Source organism: Carassius auratus, chromosome 8 (genome assembly GCF_003368295.1).
Source record: "Carassius auratus strain Wakin chromosome 8, ASM336829v1, whole genome shotgun sequence".
In the NCBI taxonomy this organism is placed as follows: domain Eukaryota; kingdom Metazoa; phylum Chordata; class Actinopteri; order Cypriniformes; family Cyprinidae; genus Carassius; species Carassius auratus.
The window spans coordinates 18,063,151-18,090,877 of NC_039250.1; the positions used below are offsets into that span (position 1 = coordinate 18,063,151).

General features: G+C 39.3%; 1 protein-coding gene across 1 annotated transcript; it reads right to left on the reverse strand.

Moving 5' to 3' along the window:
* Positions 1 to 13,986: 13,986 nt before the first annotated feature.
* On the reverse strand, positions 13,987 to 27,260 carry LOC113107466 (DBH-like monooxygenase protein 2 homolog). Its single transcript, XM_026270004.1, has 13 exons — positions 26,920 to 27,260; positions 19,570 to 19,716; positions 17,900 to 18,052; positions 17,280 to 17,363; positions 17,043 to 17,195; positions 16,136 to 16,238; positions 15,879 to 16,045; positions 15,715 to 15,803; positions 15,486 to 15,582; positions 15,272 to 15,331; positions 14,558 to 14,688; positions 14,359 to 14,467; positions 13,987 to 14,273 (listed from the first exon to the last, which is right to left on the reverse strand). Exons 1-13 carry the CDS (start codon positions 27,184 to 27,186, stop codon positions 14,115 to 14,117), a joined length of 1,719 nt encoding a protein of 572 aa, XP_026125789.1. The 5' UTR covers positions 27,187 to 27,260; the 3' UTR covers positions 13,987 to 14,114.
* Positions 27,261 to 27,727: the final 467 nt, after the last annotated feature.

Below are 27,727 nucleotides of genomic sequence, written 5' to 3' on the forward strand. Positions count from 1 at the left end.
GCCCTAATATATATATATATATATATATATATATATATATATATATATATATATATATATATATTACTTTTATGTATAGCTGGGTTGGGTTGAGAACGCGGACGTGAAGGAGAGCACGCACGTCAGGTTAAGATCGTATGTCTCCAGTGTGAGCAGCCGCCATTTTCTCAGCGTGAAAGAAGAGAAGTGAGGGAAAGACATTATGGTAAGTAAGTTAAAGATTCAAAACGTAAAGTTATCGTTTATTGTTTACACGGTTGTATGAAAGGCGGAAGGTTTTATGAAAGGTGGAAACAAAGGAGCTTAACGTTATATTTAGAAAAAAAAAACGGACGCGGTTTTCGCCTCAGACACGGGGGTCTTAACGGCCTCATTTAACATTACTGAACAGAAGAGGTACTTTTACTATAACGTCCTTGAATGTCTTATGTCATATTTACATAAGATGTTACATTATCTACACATTTTGAAGTGTTAATAGACGGTTATGGTTATGGTTACACTCATGCTAATTTGTTGTCTTTTTTTTCGCGGTTAAACTGAATGTACGTCAGTCTCCTAAAGGAAACCGCGTTATTTAATAAAGACTAGCATAATTATTTTGAGGCTGTTGAAGTAATAATTGTTAAAAGTATGTTTTATATGTAATATTTCAGACTTGTTGAGCTTGTGTCTTCACTGTGTCTGCACTGAGAGTTAAAGACACAGAATCTGTTTGTGTGAGAGTCACAGACTGTGTGAGGAGGAGGAGGCTGTGTTCTCAGCTTCTTCTGAAGAGTGGGAAAGATGGTTTAAGGTGAGTAAACGTCAGAATTCCATGAAGTTATCTTTATTAAGACTAAAATAATGTTTGTTTTTGTAGATGCTGAAATTCAGAGACAAGATAACTTCATTCTTAAGAGACTGATGTGAGTTATTATTTTTTTTTTTTTAGAAAATTAATGTTTCTGTTGTGTCCTGCCTGTTTAATTCACATTTTTATGCAACAACAGTGTGATTATGTGTTCAAATTTTATTGTAACCATTGATGTCCCTCTTTGCAGAACTCAAACTAACTGGAGTTAAGGGGACAGAAGCAGGGGCGCTGGACTGGGGTTTAAACCAGTACTGATTACCAGGGCCCCAAAGGAAGAGAGGGCTCTTGAAAAGTCTGGAATATATATTTTCAAGGGGAGGGGGGCCCATTAGGACTGCCTATGCATAGGGCCCGAGATCTTGTGCAGCGCCCGGACAGAAGTCTGCTTGTGTGAGGCGGTTTTCTCAGCTTCTTTGGAAGAGAGGGAAAGATAATTTAAGGCAAGTAAACTTCATCATAATTTTATGTTATCAGTTGATGTTGTTGTCTTTTTTTACTAAGAGTAAAATAATGTTTGTTTCTTTGTTTTTGTAGATGTTAAAAGCCAGAGACATGGGAGATCATCATTCTTTTGAGATTTTATGTAAGTTAGGTTTTCTTTACATTTTGATCCAAAAACAGTGTGATTACGCATTCTTTTCATTAAAACCATTGATGTCTGTGTTGATTGCAGAACTCAAACCAACTTTGGAGTTGTCTGATTTGGAAAGTCATCATTCTTGGTCTTCCTTCTTTAAGGTAAAGTTCACACAAAAAATCATTTACTTGCCCTCATGTCATTCCAAACCTATAAGACTTTTGTCTGTCTTTGCAGCACAAATGAATATATTTTGAATTTTCTCATAATTTTGTAAATCCATTTATAGTCTAGATAATCAGTATTTTCAAGCCTCATACTGTATATACAGAGTTATTGTAGAAGTTATTCATTAAGATATTTATATATGAATAAATCTTAAATTATATGATTCCAAACATGTATGTTCAAAATAAAATACTGGTCTCCCAGACTAGCAATGGAGGACACAAATTAAGACAATATTAAATTTATTTATTTGTTTTCCCAAAATGAGCAGAGTTTGTGTGGGTCTGGAACAACATGTGGAGATTAAATTATGACCATTTTCATTATTTGGTGAATTAACCCTTAGAAGAGCAGTCCTCCACGTACATGAACATTTGTGAGGTATGTGAATGTCATGTCTGTTATAATGTTTCAGTAAAGAAGCTTTCTGAAAGCAATATATTTATTCAAACAATATGACATGCCCTTACACTAGTGCTGCCATTATAGCCTTCTAGAGCGCCGTGGTGGACAGAGACATTAAACAACTACACAAAGTGTTGAAACTTTAACACAGAAACTTTAACAAGTCGGAGAGGCAAAACCCTGCACAGTCTCACTTCCCCTTTTATAAATATGTTAACCGCTTGCGTGTGATCTCAACTTATCGCTTCGAAATTTCTGAATCATTTCGATCTCAATTTCTAACTCAATTTCCGATCACGCCAGTTGCACCAGTTTCAACTCCCCCTAGAAATGTATTAACTGTGCCGCAGTATTCTCACAATCAAATTCCCCTGGAATCCCCCTGATTGTGTTTCCCACAGAGAAGGACCCGCCGCTACTGTTCGTCCCTTTTCTAATTTTAATTCCAATCCTTATTTCTAAAAACCAAAAATTTAGAATATCATGAACTGTCTCTTACCCGAGAGTTCTGTTGCCACGCAGGTTCTTTTCTGATTCCAGTGGTGTCCCCTCCGGGCCTCGGCGGTCGGTCCCTCTCTCCCTCAAACCTAACCGGGGTTAGGTCTGAACTTCTATAGTCCAGGATGATCAGTCACCGTCCGCTCACAGGTCCAGAAGACACATCCAAGGATTCCCACTTCTGACAACACATTTTTGTGGCAAAATTAAATCAACTCTCAGCAGTTCTAAGAAAACACATGCATATATGAGCATACAGAAGCAATGTAAATGATTTTTTTTTTCAGAAGCTTTCAGAAAATCTTAGTTTGTCACTAAATGTCTATCAAAATCATAATCAATAGTGATTATGTTTTTCATCTATGATGTATTGTTCGAGGAACATACTGGGTAGGAGGGTCACCTTGCTGTTTGCATTGCATCACTTATAAACTGTTTTACAGGATAAACACAAAAATGTTTCTAACCAATAAAAAAAAAAAAAAAAAAAAAAAAAAAAAAGGGATTTTTCAGATGTGTTTGATTAGAGTTGGAGCTAAACTCTGCAGGGCAGTGAACTTTGAGGCCCAAAGCTGCCTACCCTGAAATCTTTTATAAGCCACTCAATATCTTATGGTGCCATCAGTTGTAACAGTGCCAAGATGACCATGTTACTTTTCAAGTAGTACAATAGATAATATATATAGAACAATCTACTTTTTCTTTTCTTTTCTTTACCAATGTTTATTTTTTCATATAAATAAATAATGAATACATTTTGGCTAAAAATGCCTAAAAAGGCATTTAATTACCAAAAATAAGGGAACATTCCACAACACTACAGAAATTAGCTTTCAAAAATAAATGTACCCAGAGAAATGTTTTCTGTGACAATTAACCCCAGTCTCCCCTGTTTTGGAACCATATCATGCAATGTAAAATCATTTTAACTAATAAAATAAAAAAGTCTATATTTAAAATGTTTCAAAATGTTCTTTTTGCTAAGTGAAGTTTTTTTCCCCCACAGACATTATTTTACTAATAAATCTAAATCCTCGAATGAGAATTCCTAATTTATATTAAAAAGGATAAATAAGTAAAATAAAAATTAATAAAATGCATGTTTATCTGGGCCCGGTTCCCCAAAACGTTCTTATTGCTAAGTAGTTCTTAACCTATTCCTTAACCTCTCTCTTAACCTTATGGCACGTTTCCCGCCACGTTTGTACACTAAGTATATCTTCTGTAAGTCACACTTCCATAAGGTTGGTCTGGACCATTCGTAAGCTCTCTCTTAGCGTTGTTTGAGCTCAAGACGCTACTGTACAGCAGTCTTTAGAAATCAGCGCAGCAAAGTACAACAATGATTTTATGTTATGGACATTTTAAGACTCATAATAAATTATGTTCGCAACGGATATAGGCCTATTTATGAAGTTGACGTTATGTGGTCTCAGAACTAATATGGTGGTAATTAGCCTAGGCTTTTTCGTAATGTAATTAAAGCGAATTAGCAATCACTTTTGATAATTAAAATCTGGCAAACAATTTGGCTCTAAATGGCTAATATCTATAAATGTGTAAGCATGGTGATGTCCAGTAAGCGACCAACTGGCAGTGATCCAACGTGTCCGTAATTGAATCAAAGACAGAGCCAGATGCGGCGCCGTTTAGTCCATATCAATTTTTTTATTCTGCAAAACTTAAGCCCTTTTGAAATTTTGCCTGACATGGCTATATTAAAAAGAATTCGCCTCCCAAAACAACTCATTTTGGAGCTGCTGGACCTTCTCAGACCTGTGCTTGCCTGGCTAACGCGGTGGAATTTTGCTTTAAGCCCTGAAGTCCAGATGCTTGCAGCGCTACGTTTTTTTCGTTTGTTTTTTTTTTTTTTTTGCTACAGAGAGCTTCAGCGAGGTCGTGGGAGAGGGCTATACGGCCTAAGCAACACCTCTGTGTGGAGGTGCGTCCACACTGTCACCAACGCCCTTCTGCGCCATGCCGGGGATTACATCCTGGTGGATGGTACACTCATCCCTATTGCCAATCCATAAGTGATTGATTAGGCGTACTTATCGCGAAAGGGATACGTGGCCATGAACGTGCAGGTTATAGTGGAACATTGGGAAGTGATCTCTGACCTAGTGGCAAGATCCAACAAAACTTCAAGTTCCTCTGATGAGAGGCTTGGTGGCCTTTTTTATGTTGCTTCCCCAGCATATTTTGTAATCTAACTAACGATGCCAACTAGTTCAGCACCCTGACTTTGGACAGCGCTCTTGTAATGTCAGACATAAGAGGCAGCGTGATAAGAAGCATCCTAAGGGACACTTCGGGGAACACACTTAGGAACATAAACAACTTTGGTAAGATATATCTTTCGAGGTCTTCTTAGCGTGTTAAGAGTGAGCGTTATCGGGAAACCGGGCCCTGATTATTGCCAAATGAGATTATGCTTATCCAGCTTGTATTTTCCAGACGGTCTTGTCTTTCACTTCTGCAAATATATATATGCAGCAACAAGCATGATAAAGATGAGCTAAGAATGAACTGCACCCTTCGTGTGTCTCATTCTTTGGTCCCAGGTACCTGCTCTCTTCTGCTCACCAGCCCAACCAGAACCAGAACTTATATCTCCGATCTCAAAGGCTAGAATATACTTTTATTCTAACACCGGGTTAATTACTACAAACATTTCATTTTGAAGACAAGACATATATATTTTTTCGCAAATGTAAAATTATCCAAGGAGCTCCTCTTAATTTACTGGGTTGAGATTTGATGCACAAATTGAATATGGATATTAAATTCACTGACATTCTGGTTACATTCTATCTAGTTTACAGGTCTCTGTGAACCCACTGCTGACATGGGAAGAAAACAGTGAATCGCAACCTACCGTATGTAAACTGAGGTCTGACATACCACAAGCAGTAAAGACTATGGTTGATCCATCATTATGGTCACAGAATAAAGATGATACAGGTTTTATAGACATGGAACTAACAAACTAGTCTACATTAAACAGTACCGTTTTTTTTTTTTTTTTTTTTTTTTCAAAAGATAAGTAACTTGAGCCATATTATTTCGAGCTGCTGGCTCAAACTGCGCTCTTAACTCCCGCACCGCATCGCTTTTCAGCGCAAGCTGTGTGGAGAAGCCCATTTCCTCTTCTGTTGAAGAAGCAATCCCGCATAAAATGCAGTTTGCACACTCCAGCTCTAGGCGAGCTCTAGGCGGGAACTCGCGGTTTTCCGGGCCAAGTGCATGCAACAACTGGTGCCTAATTTTAAAGTCTGCTGTAAAACTATGCAGTCCAGCAGTGCTGTTGCAACCAGCAACACTACATCTACGTACCATCCTGACCACTGTACTAAATACAGATAAATCTGCGCTAACTTGAAGCTATCCTAACTATGCTTCTAACAATACTAACGTTACACTAACAACTATGCTAATTAACTACATAGTCTACACGAAATAATCTAAATAACTATATAAATGCTATGCTAATGCTATAATAGTCTATCCTGGTCGTTTTCTATACTCGCAGTTCCATACCTTTTGAAGGAACAAGATGTTTTTATACTGCCAAGGGCATGGTAGCTTGTACCAAGGGGCGTGGTGAGTTGGAAACTGCTTACGTCACCTTCCACCGCTTACGTCACTTGCCACCGCAACATCCAATAGGAAAAATCAACTGCAGTAGCCACCGTTTAACCTGAAGAGGGCAGCACTCAGACATTTTTACACCATATATTGTAGAATTAAAACTCTTTATACTCAAATGTCAAAAAAGTTAATTGAATCAATGAACAACACTAATAAAGCCCCATTGGTTTAGGGTTAAGTTACTCTTTAAGGCAGATGGCAAAATATGGCGTTTAACCCAAGCTTTAAGGGCTATAAATCAGTTGATAACACCACTGGCCCCAAGCATCCAAGCATTAAGTTGATGTTCCGACTGTCATTAATTCTATTTCATGTACACACAAATACTTTACAGTCATTGATGGCATCTACCTTTGTGGCTATGCTGTGGTGTCAGAATCTGGGGAAACAATAGAAGCTTTTGCTTTAGATTCGGCATACCTACCACTATTGAAATCGAGGGTAACACAAATACTCACTAAAATATTGTCGATTGATTGGCTAACATACCCTACTAGGACTGTCAAAAAAGAAAAAAATTACATTCGAATTTCGTCAAATTAAAAAATAATAATCCACATTCGCATTCAAATTTTAGGTGTCCATTAAGGAGGCAGCTTTAAGGCCCGCCCCGGGTATACTTCACAGAGTGGAGAAGATCTTGTTTACGTCAAAACTGAAACCAAGTTATTCACACAGAATGCATATTTCAGATTTTATAGCGACATCTTCTATTGCCGTTGCACTCGCGTCTCACACAATATAGCCGCATGTTTAGAAAGCGATGTAAAATTAAGTTAAATTTTTTTCAAAAACATATCTTGAGACTTCATGGTGGGTTTTTCATATTTTCTTGATGTACTTTGAATAAACGTGCATTAGTAATAATTTGCCCAATGTGCCCTCTTGTGGCCTCAGAAGAGAAGCCAAAGGCTTTTCTTCACCCTAACTGAAATTATGCATTTTAAATTCGAATATAATTTGAATTTTAATAATATTTATTTGGAAATTCGAATTTAGTTTTTCAACCATTTCCACAGCCCTATACCCTACCATCCACAATCATCATCAAATGTGAAAAGACTTAATCAAACCATTAACAAAAGGCTTACTAAAGTCTCTATATGGGAAATAAATGGGTAGACTTGATACCTGCAGTATTGACGGAGATAACAATGACTCTATCTTCCACCACTAAGTTCTCACCATTTGAAATACTAATGTACAGACCTTTCCCAACACCATAGTTTAAAGCATGGGCAGGCATCACTTCTTTAGGTGACCTGGAGGTGGTACAGGAGGACTACGTAACTTTCCTCATTGAGAAACTTAACTCCATATGTGCTGATGTTTCTCTGTGTCTTCCTCTTCCTTCAGATAAACCTACCCACCCCTTTGTTCGAAGACAGAGTTTGTTGATCAAAAGCCTGAAGCTGACGAAGGTGGGAGAACCAAGATATCTTGGACCAGCCACTGTGATTGCAGCAACCAGGACAGGAGTTCTGACAGATTTCCAACCGCAGTGGATTCACGGCTCAAGACTAAAGTATTATCCTTTTTTAATTATCCTGGCAAGCTCCAGTTCAAAATAGAATCTTGAACGGGGATTCACCTAACTGCCTAGCAGAAAAAAAGGGACTGATTAATCTGAGGAAGGAACTACCTCTCATAGTGAAGTGGGGGGTGTCCAAGGCAGAAAACGCCCATTGAGCCAAAACAGTGCCAACTCCTAACACAACTCTGTTAATATTAAGGGCTAAATTCTATTGATGGATGTACTGCCGTTAAAGAGTTTTACTCAGCGTACGATTGCTGAAGCAGTTGCAGACATCAGTGACAACATTGTATGTTTGGCCCAAAAAAAAAAAGTCAACCTTCAAATAATTATGTTCAGTTATGCACTCAATACTGGTCGGGAATCCTTTTGCAGAAATGACTGCTTCAATGCGGCGTGGCATGGAGGCAATCAGCCTGTGGCACTGCTGAGGTGTTATGGAGGCCCAGGATGCTTCGATAGTAGGGGTGCTCCGATCACGATCGGCCGATCAAAGCCATTTCTCTAATCAGCGGTTAATTCCATCAGGTGCGTGATTTCACATAGAGCAGCTGTTACTACACAGAGCCGTTGTTGACTGAGAAGATGCGCCAAAAACGCTGAAAATGAAGTGGATTTGCGCATCTTCTCTATTAGCAACAGCTCTGTGTAGTAACAGCTGCTCTATGTGAAATCACGCACCTGATGGAATTAACCGCTGATTAGAGAACCGGCTTTACTGACGAGATGCGCATAATGATCGGCCGATCGTGATCGGAGCACCCCTATTCGATAGCGGCCTTAAGCTCATCCAGAGTGTTGGGTCTTGCGTCTCTCAACTTTCTCTTCACAATATCCCACAGATTGTCTATGGGGTTCAGGTCAGGAGAGTTGGCAGGCCAATTGAGCACAGTAATACTGTCACGAGGTGACAAAATTCCAGCTGTGATTGCCTCCCGCCGGACCAATACCAACGGAACACCGGGCTAGTTCCGGGTTAGCGCAAAATCCCCGCGAATGAGGTGATCAGCGGAAATCGCCGCCAGCTGTGCACGTTGGGACACGTTGCCATTAGGGTAGGATAAAAGGAGAGAGGATGCACCAAAGTGGGGCTGTGTTTGGGCACTTAGAATCTCGGAGGAAGCGTGAGGGGTGGAGAAAAGGAAGTGGGGCTGGCAAACGGGCACGGCATTGTGAGTTTGGGAGAAAGAGCATGCCGACTCAACCGGAAGGAGGAAATTGCTGGACAGTAAGCTCGTTTGTGAGAGACTGTGAGTAGTTCAATCGATCTCCATCCTCTCTCTTGTTTATGGGACTCCCTGACGTGAATGCCAGGTCAGAAAATGGGTGACGGCCATCTATACATGTATTTCCAACTGAGTGTTGAATTGCAGTGGTGAAGTGATGTGATGCACTGTTTTGATGTGTGAAGTGTGAACTTAAACCCGCCGGATGTCCACTACTTACCTGAGTTTTCTGTCACGTTCTAAGATGTAAGAAGAGGCTAACACCGTTGTAATCTACAGATATTTGAGTGTACTATCTGACAGCCCATTGTGAAAAGGGATTTCATACTGGAATACTCACCCGACTGCTTTGCAGTGAAGCTCCTCCAACTGTAAGTTCTCTGTCTGTCATTGCTGAAGAAGAGGATTACGTATCTGTGTATTCACCTGTCTGCTTTGCAGCGAACTTCTCCTCTTGTAAGCTCTGTGTCTGCCAGCCCCTTCCAGAGGATTTCATACCTGAATACTTACCGGACTGCTTGGTAGTGGAGCTCCTCAGCCGTCAGTCCTCTGCCTGTCATCTGTAGAAGAAGGGAGTACATCACCTGAAATACGCACCTGAACGGTCCTACTGTAGCCTCCTCCCAGTTGTGAGTCCTGACTTTTCGCTCTCCTTGGAAGACAGCAAAGCTTAATCAAACCATTAACATTAACCATGTACCAGAGCACCCCCTGATATTGCACTCTGTGGGCCTCTGGCGGGTCCGCAGAACGGAACGACCCTGCCCAGAAGACACACCCTTTTAGATTCCCTTTTTATATTTAATAAAATACTGTGTTGCTTGAAGCCTTGTCTGTCGTCCTTGCCTGGCCTCTGTCCGACTCCCCAAGGGTGGTACGGGTCTTAGGGGTGGGTGCAGCCTGATTGGCCTGCCCCGTGACAATACCATGGTCAGTAAACCATTTAACAGTGGTTTTGGCACTGTGAGCAGGTGCCAGGTCGTGCTGAAAAACTAAATCTTCATCTCCATAAAGCTTTTCAGCAGATGGAAGCATGAAGTGCTCCAAAATCTCCTGATAACTAGCTGCATTGACCCTGCCCTTGATAAAACACAGTGGACCAACACCAGCAGCTGACATGGCACCCCAGACCATCACTGACTGTGGGTACTTGACACTGGACTTCAGGCATTTTGGCATTTCCTTCTCCACAGTCTTCCTCCAGACTCTGGCACCTTGATTTCCGAATGACATGCAAAATTTGCTTTCATCCGGAAAAAAGTACTTTGGACCACTGAGCAACAGTCCAGTGCTTCTCTATAGCCCATTTCCTGTGCACGGTGGCTCTGGATGTTTCTACTCAGTCCACTGCTTCCGCAGGTCCCCCAAGGTCTGGAACCGGTTCTTCTCCACAATCTTCCTCAGGGTCCGGTCACCTCTTCTCGTTGTGCATTGTTTTTTGCCACACTTTTTCCTTCCCACAGACTTCCCACTGCGGTGCCTTGATACAGCACTCTGGGAACAGCCTATTTGTTCAGAAATTTCTTTCTGTGTTTTACCCTCTTGCTTGAGGGTGTCAATGATGGCCTTCTGGACAGCAGTCAGGTCGGCAGTCTTACCCATGATTGCGGTTTTGAGTAATGAACCAGGCTGGGAGTTTTTAAAAGCCTCAGGAATCTTTTGCAGGTGTTTATAGTTAATTAGTTGATTCAGATGATTAGGTTAATAGCTCGTTTAGAGAACCTTTTCATGATTTGCAAATTTTTTGAGATAGGAATTTTGGGTTTTCATGAGCTGTATGCCAAAATCATCAGTATTAAAACAATAAAAGACCTGAAATATTTCAGTTGGTGTGCAATGAATCTAAAATATATGAAAGTAAAATTTTTATCATTACATTATGGAAAATAATGAACTTTTATCACAATATGCAAATTTTTTGGAAAGGACCTGTAGAATAGATTAAAAAAAAATCACTAGTTGAAGCGCACTTTAAGTTCTTATGTCGAGAAGAAAAGAAGGGTATCAGAAGCCATGGCATCCATTTAGATTGGCAGGTATGTGTGGCATAAGAGTAACAATGTGTGTCCTAGTGACCATAGAACTAATATAAAGGGAACTATCTGAGTCAAGGTGAAGTCCACCACACACCAATCCATTAATAATTAATCTAAGACAGGGAAGAGATGAGTTTTCTGTGCAACACTATATCAGTGAGTGTAGGACCACTGATGAATAAAAAAATAAAAGAAACATATGCTACAGATTTGTATTTCTGTTCAGAAGCATGTAGTCGGTCAGACGTCAAATCTTATTATGGGACAGGAGCATGGGGAGTTGATTTAAGATTCAAGGTAGAAATATTAATGAAGTAACAACCAGGAATGATCGAGAGACATGGAAATAAATGATATACCTTGTTCTTATCACAATATTTAATGAAGAGTACTCTGACACTGGAGTATATTATTGTGCATGGTCCGTAAAAGGTTGTGGATGTTTATCAGAAAGTTCAGATTACTGTGGTTATACAGAAAGATCTTTGAAAAGGTACTCTCTGATTTGTCTACAAACCCAGTTGACAACACAGGATGCATCAACGAAAAATATATAATTCATTATGAGTTCAGATCTGAGTGATAGTATTAAGAATGTTAGGAACACTAAGGCCAAATGTGAAGGAAATTATGCATGTGCATTAGAACTGTTACAAAAAGGAGTTCAGAAGGAAGAAAAAGATGGTGAATGTTGGATCTGTATGCAGCTCCACTCAGCATGGAAAACACACCAAATAACTTCAGAAATGGAATGTCTTGAAAATAATAAATGTGATGTACCAAAACAGATGTCTACAATTTTACAGATGACGAATAATCTAAGAGCATATGGAGCATTGATGTTTTCTCCTAAAAGATATAATTGTTCATATACTGGACTACCATTCAAAGGACTCGCTTTTCATGTACAGTCACATCCTGCAGACTTATGTATCTGTTCGAACCAAGGAAAGCATTATGTAGGAATGTCATAACTCTCAAACTGCTGTAAATGACTGTAATCATAACTGTACTATTAAGTATTACAATCAGACTATTGAGAGTTTCAAGTGTCTGTTTTTGTATCTTGATAGCTCTCCATTTGGACCTGTGGAGTAATGGCATATTACCACTTAGATGAGGGAGACTAGTGTGGATGCTGCTATCCAGCTCTGCTGTATATACAGTGTTACTACAGTGTTAACATGGAAAGACATTGATAATAATGAGCATCGCGTTAGTTCAGTCAGGCCATGTTAGTCACGCTTGCATCAGCTGACAGTCAGCTGTTCCTGATGTGTGCCAATCCAGTCTTGACAACTATCTCCTGCTGTCTATTTAAATTCCCATTATTCAGTGTCTCTTCCATCGCATTGCTGCTTGCAATTAACTCCCTCCTCCAACCCCAACTCCACCAACTGAACCAGTAATTCGATCTAACTTGTTGTTTCTTTACAGTGTCTTCATTGGAAGCAGTCTCTATGACATTTTGTTTACAACTAATTGTGAATAGTTATTATATATGCTTATAATGGTTCTGTTCTGTACTCCAGGGGATTTGTCTTGCTGCTCTCCCCGCTCTGTCCAAGCATGGCTGCATGGACAGGCGTGTGGAGTGTTGCCCAGAACATAACCATACCGCCAACACTAACTGTATGCAATTATACTTGTCATAAATATACTTGACGGAAGTGGTCCTGGTAGAAATACATAATATCCCTGATCGTTATAATAGGTACAAGACCATGCAGTCAATCCATGCACAACTTACAAGAGTAGGGACCAAGACTCCTTTAAATAAGATCAATGGGTTAGCCTGGCAGGTTTTGTCATTGGAAAATGATACTGCCCAAGCACTTGGTTTAATTACAGAAGAATTGAAGAAGATGAGAGAAGCAGTTGTTCAGAATAGACTTGCCCTTGACCTCTTGATCTCGCAGCAAGCAATAGTTTGTAAAATGTTAGGACTATCTTGTTGTTTTTACATAGAGGACTGATTCTTAATTTGGCTGGTTTAGTAGCCTATGGTGTAGATGGGGACTTAGATTTTCCATTCTGTTAGTTGTCCTATTGATGTTGATTTTACTACTGATAGCCCCATGCTTAATGCAATGTATCAGTAGTTTTATTATGGGCTCTATTACAGCTATTACAACAAGAGATATGTACCAGACGATGCTGCAAATAGCAGATGAGCATCTGTCAAATGCTGATACTTACACAGAAGATGATGTGTGGAGTTAGAGCTGGAAGAACACACAGAATCAGAAGCATATGTCTAATTTCTGACTAATTATATTAATCATATTCATCTTTATATATAGGGAATTGTAATGTGTCTAACAATATGAGTGTAACTAACTAAATGATTTGTTTGTTGTAACCCATATGCAATGTTATGTATACCAAAGTGTAATATGTGTATTATTCCTACTGTATACGTAAATGTATACAGTAACAAATCATTGTTATCAGCCATGTTGTATATTGTCTTAGACTGTCTTAAAGTGGCATTTGTGAGGTTCTTTTTGACCCCACGTACACCCTGTGTCTAGGGACATATGTGCCTGTTTGTTCTTTATGTGCGGGAAAAAAACATTACTCAAATGACATGTTTATCTGATTATTGCCAAATGAGGTTATGCTTATTCAGCTTGTATTTTCCAGAAGGCCTTATCTTTCACTTCTGCAAATGCTATATAATGTATATTCAGCACCATGCATAATAAAGTTGAGCTTAGAATGAACTGGACCCTTTGTGTGTCTCATTCTTTGGTCCCAGGTATACCTGCTCTCTTCAGCTCAATAGCCCAACCAGAACCAGAACTTATATCTCCGATCTTGAAGGCTAGAATGTACTTTTATTCTAACACCGGGTTTATTACTACAAACATTTTATTTTAAAGTCAAAGACTTTTATACCACCACCTATATTTAAAATGTTTCATATTGTAGAACGTATAAGAGACAAGTAAACCAATGAGTAAAGTGTAAAGTCCATTTCCATTTAACAATTTATTTAAGAGAAAAAGAAGGAAGTTACATATAACTTGCTCAATTTTCAGTCCCTGTGATCCAGGAATTTTTGCCCTCTTTATGATTCAGACATTCAGTTACATCAGTGCTAGTTTGCATTAGTGTTGCAAAAGGAAGCCCATTGCACTGCCAAACATGTGAGCAGTGATAGCACAGCAAGACTTTTGGTCACACAGCCACTTATGCAGGGTGCAGGCGGGATGACTTTGAGATCAGGAAGAGTCCCTTTAAAGGAAGATGCCTTGTTCTGGAAATACAAGTGGAAAAGTGTGTCAGGTAAATGCAGCTGTGGTCAGAACAGAAGCAGATATTTTGGAGGTGTGGGCACTTACAAGTGAGTTCACAACTATGATGAACTGGTCGATACTATTCAGTGTTTTTTGGTATTCATTGATAGTCATGTCATTCCAAGTCTTGGTGAACATTATATTTAACCATGAACTGCAAAGTTATCAAATAAAAGACATGTTATCATCAGGGCACATTTTAAGAGCTAAATTTATTAAAAACAAGGGTTTTCAATTAGATTACTTGGCATCTGTTGCTCCCATTGCAGAATGTAAAGACGTTAAATCAGGGAAGCTCACACAGCCGCTCAGTTTCATAGCTGGATAGTACAAGATGAAAGCCAAACACATCTCATCTGTAGTTGAGTACCCCCCCTGAGGGCAGAAAAAGGGAGTTTTACATGTCCATAATCTTTCTTTTCTATTTTAAAGGGGTCATATGATGTGATTTTATTTTTTTTCTTTCTCTTTGGAGTGTTACAAGTTCTTGGTGCATAAAGAAGATCTGTAAAGTTGCAAAGACTAAAGTCTCAAATCCAAAGAGATATTCTTTATAAAAGTTAAGTCCACGCCCTCCTAGCATGGCTCGTTCTAACACGCCCCCGCATCTCTACATCACTATGTGGAAATATTTGCATAACGCAGCCCAGATGTTCACACAAAGAAAGAAGGTGTAGCTTTTATTCTCGTTGTAGTATTGTTGTTTGTTTGTACGTTTTGTTCGAAAATATATCAGAACAAGTTCATTAATTTCAAACGTCATTATTTATTACTCACGTACCTATCTAATAGTGCTACCCTTCTGCAAGAGGGTGACAGAACAACAATTACCCATAATACACTGCAAAATCTTCTGCAAAAGCTTTGACCACTTTTAATTATGAGATTCAGGGAAATTAAAGGACTCATACAATTAAACAAATGTGCTCAATATGCTCCTCTATGTAAATGTACCAACCCATGTGAAGCTGTCTCGGTTTTCAGTATTGTAGGTGCACTCCACCAGCAATTTGTCATCCTGAAAGGCCGAAAAGTTTCTTTACTTCACTTATTGCCAATAATTATATACTAAAATAAAGACTATTACAGTACATAAATTTGTCATTTTTTATTGTGCAGAGCATATATTTGGTATTTATGCTTGAAATCACTGTAAACTTAACAGCACTTACCAACTTCACTGTCTTAGTTTTACCCAAGTTTGTCGCTTCCTGATATTCAAAATCATAGCTTTCATCCGCAGCTAGAATATCGATCTGTTCTCCCCCTCTGAAGAGAATAAGAATAAGCAAGAAAAGAAAACGGAATTCATGGCAGTAATGTAAGGTTATGAACCACAGAACAAAGAAATGCACAGAGTTTATATTAAGTGAACTATTTATTCGGGTCAAAAATGTCTACCTGAATTGTCCAACTCGCACCTTTCGCCCAGCCAAGTGTGTGTGCAGCATCACAGAGAACACCTGAAGATCATGTGGTGTCTCCAGCACCTGTAGAGCACAGAACACAACTGATCGTGCTGAATCTGATTGTGAGAATGTGAGTACATAAAAATATATACATACCTTTGGAATATTAGCAGTGTCACACATGCCGTACGTATGGAAGGATTTAGCTTTGGGTGGGATGGCATACCCAGGGGCCACCAAAAGCCCTGTCATTAGAACAGCTGCATCATGCTGACGGAGTTCAGATGTATAGTAGAATCGCAGACCTGAGTTATCAACTCGACCTGTGCAGAGAAGGAAGATTTATCACGTTGACATTTAAAAAAAAAAAAAGTGAAAGTGTGCTTCTTTCACATTGTAAACGACTGACTGACCTGCACTTTTATGGGGGTTGTTGTAATGCACTTCAAGCCTGTAGAAAAAATTTCCAACATTTCCGCCAATTGGAAGTCCTGCCACCTCAGGAAATTCAAAAGCCTTGAAAAAGTACAATTACAATTAAAAAGCTAATCATTAATTTGAAAGTTTTAAATATAGATACTATTTCAAAAGGCCCAAAAGCTGAAAATGAACCATGCCCTTTCAGTGAATCAGTTCAGAAAATCACTCTGAATGCGTCAATGGATGCCCATTTTCCACAAGTTGATATGATTCTTAAGGGTCTTAATGACAAGTCTATAACATACTTTGCTTAAAATTTCTCAATTGTAGTGTAAAAGAACATTCTTTTACCATGTCAACAACAGCTCTGTTCACAGCAAGTCATTTTAAGTTCATGTTCCTTTAAATACTAATGAGCTTTGCTGACCCCGACCCTCTCTTTTGTGGGGTCACGAGCCATTTAGAGATTGTGAGATTGTTTACTTTAACCCTGGAACTTATAGGAAAGGCAATTTGCAAAGATTCATAAATGAAACAATGGCAGAGTAATGACAGTTCACTTATGACGGGCCTTAGGTAAAATGCTACTATCGATCAAAAATCGTGGGAGGGGCCTGGGTCTGTGTGACATCACACAGCCAAGAAGCTGAGAACGGCTTGATTTGAGAAAGGGGATGTTATTTATACCGATTAAAATAAACACTGAATGGATTTTTATCATATAGTGTGGATGTGTACAACAAACACTGCCAACTCACATATATGTTCAAACATGTAAAAGTGAATTTTGCATCCACTGACCCCTTTATCGGATAACGATTTCTTAAAGTAATTTATGACTTACATGTGTTTATTTCTCACATGAAAATGATTTGAACCCTAGTCAAAGGTGAGACTAACCCCTCCGCCAACTCCCCACACAGCCACGACCTCTATACACCCTCCATCCGCTCCAGTATGACATTCTGCCTCCAGCGGCTCCGTCACAGTCGGAGGGCAGCGGAACAGCACCAGATGATGCACAAGGTCAACATTTTCGATCACTGGCTCAATCTGGGATAATGAAAGTAAGTCAGAAATGAAGATGATTGACAGATCATTGGATAGATAATGTTTGTGTTAAGTTCATAAACTCACACGATAAATGTGCTGTTTGGGACCAAACGTCGGGGCTTTCAAGATCTTGCAGTGATAGTAGGTGTGCTTGGCTGGTACAATGAACTGAAATGATTGTAAGCAACATGCAAAGTGAAAGTACACTCACTAGCACTTCGAAAAGGTTTTCTTTCCTTAGTTGAGATAAACCATTAAGATAATCGTTGGAAACTACTAGGCTATTCAAAAATAAGCTACTGTATGAAGTCAGTAAGACTTACAACAACTTTTCTTCAACAGGGAAACAATCGATTGACCAAAGGTTAGAGTACAGACATTTAAAATTTGTATAAAACGTTTTTATTTCAAAGAAATATTATTGAATTAATATTATAAATACTTTTAATCAAAAATCTGTTTTCAACATTAATTAATTAATGTTTCTTGAGCGGTAAATGAGCATATTAGAATTGATTTCTGAAGGATCATGTGACACTGAGACTGGATTAATGGCAGATGAAAATGTAGCTTTGCTTCACAGGAATAAATTACTTTAAAATATGTTCAAATCTAAGTTAAATGTTGCTCATGAAATGTCAGGAACAAAAAAAAAAAAAAACAGACAGGAACAACAAAACAACAAAGAAAAAAATCTTTCTTACATTGTCCATAGTTATGTCAAAAAAGCTCCTATTTGAAGGGTTGACGTGAGGCATGTACTTCAACAGGTTCAACTCCTTTGTGCCTCTTTGGCTGCTGTGGTATGTGATATCATCAGTCTGTCCATACGCATAGATCAGCTTCATGGGGAGATCCTGATCATGCAATAAAAATAACAATTGCCTGATAATTTACATTAAATGAGAAGCTCTTTGGCAACATGCACACTACAGCTAAATGTTTTTTTTTTTTTTTTATCTAAAATTTCAGTTTTAAAAGACAGTCCATGTTTAAAGAAGTGTTTCTGAAGTGCAGCTGAGAGCTCCTTGACAAACAAGGTCAACAGTTTGTTACTTAGTTACAAATACTTAGGAGTCCTTAGAAATGCCCTGATCCAAGTGGGCCTAACATTGTGGATTCCTTTTTTTAATGCAATGCCATTAGGCATGGGCTGATTACCGGTTTCATTGGCTTTTAAAAACCAATAAAATTTTAGTTGGGGGTGGGGGTTTGTATTATTATATTATGTATCTCTAAGGGTAACTGACCCATAGATATGTGCATAGCTATGTACATAGAGTAAAAACGTCCAGTAAATGATAAAACTGTCTGCACTACAAAACAGTATGTTCATAATTAGGATAATACATTAAAATTAATATGGTAAGACACCAATTTGCAAAATCAAGCAGCAAATCAAGTGCTTATGCAGATGAGACAGAAGCCAGACCCATACAATTTCCGAATGGCACTCTTAAGGTCCTTGCACAGTGAGTCCGAAATTTTTGTATGCGTTTTTTGTACTTTTTCGTATTCGTCAACAAAATGCTATTTGAGACTAACCCCTCAATTTTTTTTTTTTTTTTTTTTTATGATGGACGAAAGTTTCGGAGACAGTGTATAAATGTGATAGACGCAACGTGAACATTTCAGAAGAAAATTTCGGACTCAAGGTCTTAGCAAACTGAGTTTGAAAGCCTTGTCCAAAATGTTTGCATGTCAAAAAAAACAACTTAATCATTTCATCTGTCAACTACATTTTCACCTCCACAGCAAGCATTTTGATAGGAAAGGATGACAAATATGAAAAAAAAGAAAGAAAACGCATAATAACATTTCAGAGTCAGTGTGCAAGGAACTTCAGTGTGCAATGGCCTTTACAGGAAGAAAAAGTGGATAAGTGCAGCAATATTTTGTTTATATCTGTAACCAAGGAAATGCTCTATCACATTGTACCATAAGCGCCACCCACTGGCATAGAGTGAATTTGCGTTTTCATTTAGCCTGTCTGATGTTTCTGTTTCTTGTGTGTATGTTTTGTGGAGCATAAATTTACAAAGCTAAATAATAATAAAAAAAGCTTTTAAAAAGCTATGAAAAGGTTTTTTTCTATCTGTTTTTGTTTAAATTTTACAATTATACGATCTAATTTAAATCAAAAACTTAACACTAAAATAACAATAACCAATTTTATAGCATTTTATATTATTTATATGTCAAAATCACATACATCATATTCATGCCTGAATGTCATAGTTCTACCGTCATTGTTTTCTGAATATAACTGCAGAGTAAATCTTACAAACAATGAATGGGGATGGTAACATGATGGTGTTGAATTACTTTTCCTTTCTAAAGAATAGTTGAAAGAAAAATGGTTAAACAGGCTCACAGTGATGGGTAGATCATCTTTATCACAGGAATCAATGGGCCTCTGAAACTTCATGACTGTTTTCCCATCAGACTCAGTCAGAGACAGAAGTTTGTAGTTCTGTTGCTCGTCAACCGAAGGCATTGAATTCCCCCCAGCATGACGGTCCTGAATACCAAAAAAAACAGAAAAGAAAAATGAGAAGTGTAGCATGTATGCATGCGTAGTAACAGGTGTTTTTATGAAGCTGTAGTTATAGTTATAGTTGCAGTCTCCAATCAGTTTTCCACTTTGACTTTCAAGATCTTATATTAATATCAGGTTAATGTTACCTGCATCTGCATATTTTAGAACTAAATGTGACAAACCCGATGAATCAGAATCGACAGTATACAGAACAAAATATCCAAAAAATATACAATTATTTGTAACTTCACTGTAAGTGACTTATTGACAGTCATCAGTCTATATTTATGATGTGAAAGACTAAATCCAAATATAACAGTGTGTACTGTAGATAAGTAACTAATAGAGATGTAATGATATAAAAATTTCACAATATGTTAATATATCGATATGAAGTCCAAAGTTCGATATTTACTGCGATATAAAAAAAATAAATAATAAGATTTGGGAAAGAAAAAACTGGAGCCCACCGGGGCGGCGCAGGCGGAACTGGAGCCCACCGGGGCAGAGCAGAGGACAACCACAGCCGAGCAGAAAGAAAAAAAAAGTTTACATATGCTATCTAATGCACTTTGAGAGATCAAAATTAAGAGGTCCAAACCATGTTCTTAACTGAAAAAATTATGTTAGAAAATTGTTTTACTTGCACCTCAACCCTCTTTTTTGTTGTGGCATACTGTCTCTCTCTAAATTAGATTCACACTGGTGTTTTAGGAAGGCAAACAAATTTGAATATAATAATAATAACAACAATTTTATATTATTTTTATTCCTATGACAGTTATAGTAAAACAATTTTACTGTAAAGTAATTGAAAATTTATATTTCATGCAAGGATGTACACATGCATTTTGAGGGGCAGAGGCTCAAGTGGAAAAAAGGGCACTTCTCGTATTTAGAAAAAAAATAAAAATAAAACAAAACAAATAAAATAAATCCTAAACATAAATAGATTAGGGGTGTGCGATTTATTGATAACGATAATTAGATGATATTTTGCTGAGTGTTATTGTGCTGATATCTTAAGTTCTACCATGGACAGCTGACTGTTTTTGAGATTCTGTATACCGTATTTTTCGGACTATAAGTCGCACCTGAGTATAAGTCGCATCAGTCCAAAAATACGTCATGATGAGGAAAAAAACATATATATGTTGCATTGGACTAAAAGTCGCATTTATTTAGAACCAAGAACCAAGAGAAAACATTACCATCTCCAGCCGCGAGAGGGCGCTCTATACTGCTCAGTGTAGAGTACAGGAGCAATGAGCAGCATAGAGCGCCCTCTCGCGACTGTAGACGGTAATGTTTTCTCTTGGTTCATGTCAAATTGATTTTGATAAATAAGTCGCACCTGACTATAAGTCGCAGGACCAGCCTGTGAAGCGTATCTATCTTCGTATAATATATATAGATATATGAAGAGACAGTAGATCGTCTTTAACTCGCTTTATTCAGCATGAAGCAACCGCATACACGAGAATCTCTCTTGTGTTATCTTTCTGTATGTCCGTCACCCATACGTAAGCCCTGACGTATACCCAATCACAGAGCATAACTGGTTCACGTGACATCTCCCCCTTTTAGTCTAAGGATTCATACAGTATTAAACAAAACAACTGTTTCTCAGAAACATACCCTGAAATTACTTTTCGGTCTAAAACACAATATTTTCCATATTCTTTTTTTTTTCCAAAAATGTATTAAATAAACATAAGAACTCTTATTCTATTTATCAATATTATTTTTAAACTTGCTGTTTAAGTAGACATTAACAAAATACATCTGAACAAGCAAATATAAACAAACATTCTTCTCAGACCTTCCCTTTTGTCCTTCAACATAAGTGGTCTGTACTCATTTGTGAACATCACTAGTTAACTAATTTCTTCCGACTAGTAAGTTAACTTGACAGCAGGTTTCACAACACGTCCAGAGCGTGTTCTCAAAACTCTGGGTGACGATGTTATACTACCAGTCTCTGAATTATTTTGAGTTGGACAGGTAGCTGATGTTATGCTGCCCGGCGGGTTGGAGACTTTTGGTGATTGTGTTGGAGAGTCGTTCCTTTCTTGGTTGACAATCTGCAGGTGCCTCCGGTTTCGTCTGATGGTGTCTCCTTGTGGCGTTTTCACCACAAACGAACGGGGAGTGGAACACGAAGCCTGAATCACCCCGGTGCCTCTCCATGTCTTTTCTGAGTCTGTTTTCAGTCGCACTCTGTCTCCGACCCCTAAGGCGGGAAGCTGCTTAGCTGAGTATCTCCTGCTGTAGGTGTATTCGTAGGCCTGCTTAGCTTTGGCATCTGTCTGCCTGACTGTAGACAGATTTGGCCATGACGGTCTCAACTGATGGTGGAGCTTGGGGACTGTGGTTCGCAGTCTCCTTCCCATGAGGAGTCTGGCTGGGCTTTCTTTTGTCGGCTCCGTAGCGGTGTCCCTGTAGATCAGGAGAGCTAGCTGGGGGTCTTGTTGCCTAAGGATGCTTTTAGCGGTCCTGACAGCTCGCTCCGCCATCCCATTAGCTTGGGGATAATATGGGCTTGATGTAGTATGCTGGATGTCATACTTAGATGTGAAGTCCTGGAACTGCCGTGAGGTGAACTGTGGGCCGTTATCCGTAATCAGCTCTTCAGGTATCCCGAACCGTATGAATATGCTCATCAGCTTACTTATAACTGCTTCACTCGTGGTCTGGGTGAGACTTAATACTTCAAGCCATCTTGAATAATAGTCAATAACAACCAGTAAGTGCTTTCCTTTAAACTCACAAAGATCTGCAGCTAGTTTTTGCCACGGGAGTTTCGGCAAAGGCGTTGTAATGAGTGGTTCCCGGCTTTGGCTTGGTTTGCGCTCATTGCAGTGTGGGCATGAGGACACTTTCTCCTTTACTGCATGGCTTATCTTTGGCCACCAGATGGCATCATTGTATCTCTGCCTGGATTTGTTTAGGCCTTGATGCCCATGGTGGATTCTCTCCAGCATCTCAGTTCTCATTATTTGTGGGATTACTATTTGGTTTCCCCTCTTTACCAGTCCATTATGCTCACTGAGACTACTTCTCTCCATAAAATAGTCTAGAGCAGGCCTCACGACATCCTTTCTGTATCGTGGCCAGTCAGACTTAATGTATTGTCCGACTTTCTGCAGGGTTTCATCCTTCTCTGTCTCTGCTTTTATGCGCTCCAGCACTGTTTTAAGCCTTTCCAGCTCTGCGATGGAGTCCACATATGCCTGGATGTCCTCACTCAGTTTTGTGTCGTCCACTTTTGACTCTGGGTGCCTTGACAACACATCAGGTACTATCAGGTTTTTTCCTGGGATGTACTCAGCGACTGGGTTGAACTTCATTAGGCGGATCAGAAGTCGCTGACACCTTAGTGGAGTTTTGTCTAGGTCTCTGTGGTTGATGAGTGTCACCAGTGGTTTATGGTCGGTTAGTAGTTTGTAGCTTTCCAGACCACACAGATATAGATAGAACTTTTCTGAGGCCCATACACTAGCAAGACACTCCTTTTCTATTTGTGCGTACTTCTTTTCCGCTTCATTTAGTGTACGAGAGCAGTAGGCTACCGGTTTAAGTGTGCCTCCATGATTTTGCATCAGCACCCCTCCTAATCCATAACTGGATGCGTCAGCACCTACTACGGTGGGCAGTTTTGGATCAAAGTACTGAAGAACGGGTGCAGAGGATATCAGCGACTTTACTTTCTGGAAGGCTGCTTCTTGCTGCGAGTCCCACACCCATGCTACTGCATTCTTTAACAGCTCGTTAAGGGGATGAAGGATTTGTGACAAATTGGGTATGTATCTGCCGACATAATTCACCATACCAAGTACTCTTTTTAACTCACTCACATTTGTAGGTGTCTCCAGAGCGGTGATGGTGGACACTCTTTCTGGGCTTGGAGTTACGCCCTCTTGACTGATGACCTGGCCCAAGAAGTGAATGGAAGCCTGCCTGAACTTACACTTTTGGCGGTTAAGTTTTAAACCAGATGCACGGATTGTCTCCATCACCTTTTTCAGGCGGCTGTTGTGCTCTTCCAGAGTAGCTCCGAACACAAGAATATCATCCATATAAACGACTGTGCCCTCGTGATCATGCAGTAGTTCTTGCATCCTCCTTTGGAATATATCTGGTGCTGATGTTATCCCGAATGGGAGCCGTTTAAAACAGTATCGACCATTTGGTGTTATAAAGGTTGTTAATTTTGAGCTTTCTTCATCCAGAGCCATTTGCCAAAATCCACTGGCAGCATCCAGAGTTGTGTACACCTTACTTCCAGCCAGTTTGTGTAAGATGCTGTCTGTGGTCGGCAAGATGAATTTTTCTCTTTTCACGTTCTCGTTTAGTTTAGTGAGACCTACACAAATTCTTACTTTACCGTTTGGCTTTATCACAGGCACCATAGTCGCTACCCATTCTGTAGGCTCTGTCACGCGCTCTATTATGCCATTTTCCTCCATTCGCTTAAGCTCCTCCTCTACTTTAGGTAGCAGCGGAATGGGTATGCGGCGAGGGGCTACAACGCTGTATGGCTTAGCATTTTCTTTTAGGACTATTTTTATGGGGTCTCCCTTAAGCAGCCCTAATTCCCCAAACACACTGACTTCTTCAATGTGTTGTATTAGACCCAGACGAACACCGACAGATCTACTCAGTAAATTATCACAAGTAGACTTTGCCACTATTACTCTAAAGTAACAGTCTGTTGTTTTTCTTCCTTTTGTCTCTTGCGTCTTAGCTAGGAATTGTCCCAAATGGACCACTTTTCCTCCTGGACTTTCCAGTTTAGAGGTGACTGGACTAAGTTTCGGCTTGACACGGAGGCTGCTATATGTAGCCTCATTTATTATTGTCGTGTCAGCACCAGAATCAATCTTGAAGCTGACTGGAGTATGGCATATCACTAGTGTTGTGCGCCATGGTGGCTCTGTATCTGTGATGACTTCATCCACTGTAGCCTCATTCTTGGTCATAGTCTCATTTATTGATCCTAAGAATAAGCTGTCTACTTCTTCAGTCACTTCTTGTATCATTCTGGTTTTGCATTTGTTTGCGAAGTGACCAATTTTGTGGCATTTGTTACATTCTCTGTCTTTAGCTGGACATTTGTCTCTTGCATGTCTGCGCCCACATCTACCACAGTTTTTCTTTTCATTTTCTTTTCGTCCTCCTGCTGCCTCATATTGTGTTTTTTTCCACTTATTTTTATAAACTTTTGATTTCACTTCATCAACGTGCCCTGATGCACCAGCCTCGCTGTTCTGTTGCTTCACTAACTCAGAATGCCTGGCCATGTCAACTGCTTTCTTCAGAGTAAGGTCACTTGTCATTTGTAGCTTCAATGAAAGATCTTTGTCTTTAATCCCTATAACAAGTCTATCTCTTATTTCCTCCTCCTTTTCATGAAAGTCACAGTGGGCTGCGAGTTCATACAAGTGCCTTATATACTGTTCAACGGACTCACCCGCCTCTTGTGTCCGCGAATGAAAACGTGCTCTCTCAAAAATCACATTTCTTTTTGGCACGAAGTGCGCGTCAAACAGCTTCAGCACTTGGTCAAAATCCTCCTCCTCTCCCTCGTCGTCATCTGGCGAGACGAATGATTTGTACACTTGCTCTGCCTCCGGGCCCATAGAATAAATCAGTGCGCTGACCTGAACATCGGCTGGCTCTTTGTTAAGCTTCGTTGCTATTCGATACCGGGAGAAGCGTTGTTTCCAATCGGGCCAATCCTCCGGTTTAGCGAAGTTAAGCTGCTCCGGCGCCGAAAACTTTGCCATCCTGTCCGGTTTTCTCCTGTCAAACTACTTCCTTCAGTCAGCGTGCTGTGTCGGTTCACTTCTGACACCATGTGAAGCGTATCTATCTTCGTATAATATATATAGATATATGAAGAGACAGTAGATCGTCTTTAACTCGCTTTATTCAGCATGAAGCAACCGCATACACGAGAATCTCTCTTGTGTTATCTTTCTGTATGTCCGTCACCCATACGTAAGCCCTGATGTATACCCAATCACAGAGCATAACTGGTTCAAGTGACACAGCCAAACTATAAAAAAAAAATGCGACTTATAGTCCGGAAAATACGGTATTCTGTGTAGTGATCAAAGTGAAAGAAAGACATGACATTTGCCAAGTATGGTAGCCCATACTCAGAATTGGTGCTTTGCATTTAACCCATCCAAGTGCACACACACAGCAGTGAGAAGTGAAGACACCGTGAACACACACCCGGACCAGTGGGCAGCTATAGATCCAGCACCTGGGGAGCTACTGAGGGTTTAGTGCTTTGCTCAAGGGCACTTCAGCCATGGGTGCAGCCTATTGAGGGTGGAAGAGAGCACTGTTCATTCACTCCCCCACCCTACAACTCCTCCCAGCACCGAGACTCGAACCAGCAACCTTCTGGTAACTAGTCCGTCTCTCTAACCATTAGGCCACAGTTGCCCCTCAGTTGCCCAACAGCTGTAAGTTTAAATGGATTTGTACCTTATTATGGACATTTTTAATTTTATAAAAAAGTGTGCATAGTGAATGCACCGAAGAAACGGTGAATGGAAGCATCGTCAAATTTTTAAACTTCCTATTTCCAACTTATCATAATTACCAGCTGTTGTATTCTTTTTTGTTAAAAATAACAGTGGACAGTGGTTTGTGAATGTTGATGCTTAGCCTAAATATTTTGATCAGGAGCATCCCCTCCTGCGACCCATGATTTGTCTTTATGTGTATTCAGAGCCAGTGAGCAACGGACTTTTATAATAATAAAAAACTGTGCTAATGTGTGATAAAATATTTGTCAGCATTAAAAAATTAATGCGATAATTAACAAGCTCACTTTGATGTTTATGTGTGCCTGAAACATGACGAATCAACATCGACAGTATACAGTACAAAAAATGTGTAACTTCACCTTAAGTTTTTAGTTTATTTCATTTATGGGACAATGCACAACAAAAGTGTAGTTCCAGAGTTAACTATAAAGCTAATCAGCACTTCATAAGTGACTTACTGTTAGTTATCAGTTTGCCTTGATGATGTGAAAGACTAGGAAACCCTATTAAAAAAATTACTAAATTTGAAATATTCATAAAAATCAAGAACATAAAGAACAAAATATCAAAAGAATATAAAATGAGTTGCTGGTTCACTCTGACGGTTATCAGTTTTTACCGTAAAGTAACTGCCACCGGGTCCAACTCCTCCAATAACAACATCTGCTCCAGTCATTCCTCCTTTGGGGCTGAAGCCAAAACCGACCCAGCCGTTGGTGTTGACAGTGAGCTCAAACAAGATGAAACCCTGGATCTCATCAAATCCCCACTTCAGCCGCACTTTGTGCTCGGGGTCCAGGTGTTCAGAGAAAGGCAGAAGAGGGTCTTCCTGAGCCCAGGACCACTGGACTGAAAGCAAGAGAAGAACAAAAGATAATGTTACCATGTTTTCTTTTCAAAATCTGGCAGTGACAGTGTCTTTGTAAGATGTTTGAGAAGGAAGTGGATGTGAAAATGCTCTGTAGTCACTTAAACAGCCCTCGTCTGTAACCCCACCTCAACTGAGTCTGTTCTCCTCCTCTCACACTGGTCTGGTGAACCAAACAATTACTATTTATGAAACAAATATTTATTTTAGAGCTGTAATGAACAGTAAACACAGAATAGTGGAATTAACAACATTTATGACTATGATAGAGATGGATTATTTAATGATGTTACATAAGTTAAATTAAATAATTGGTTAATGATTTGTGACCATAGACCACAAATCCAGTCATAAGGGGTAAGTTTTTTGACCATTGGTTTATACTGCAAGCTGAATAAATAAGCAGTTCGTGTATGGTTTGTTTTGATAGGACAATATTCATTTTATTATTATTATTATTTATTATTATTATTTATTATTATTATTATTATTATTCAGAGTCACATGTACAATGAAAACCGAATATTAAAAGGATAAATAGATAAAGGGAATTGAAAGA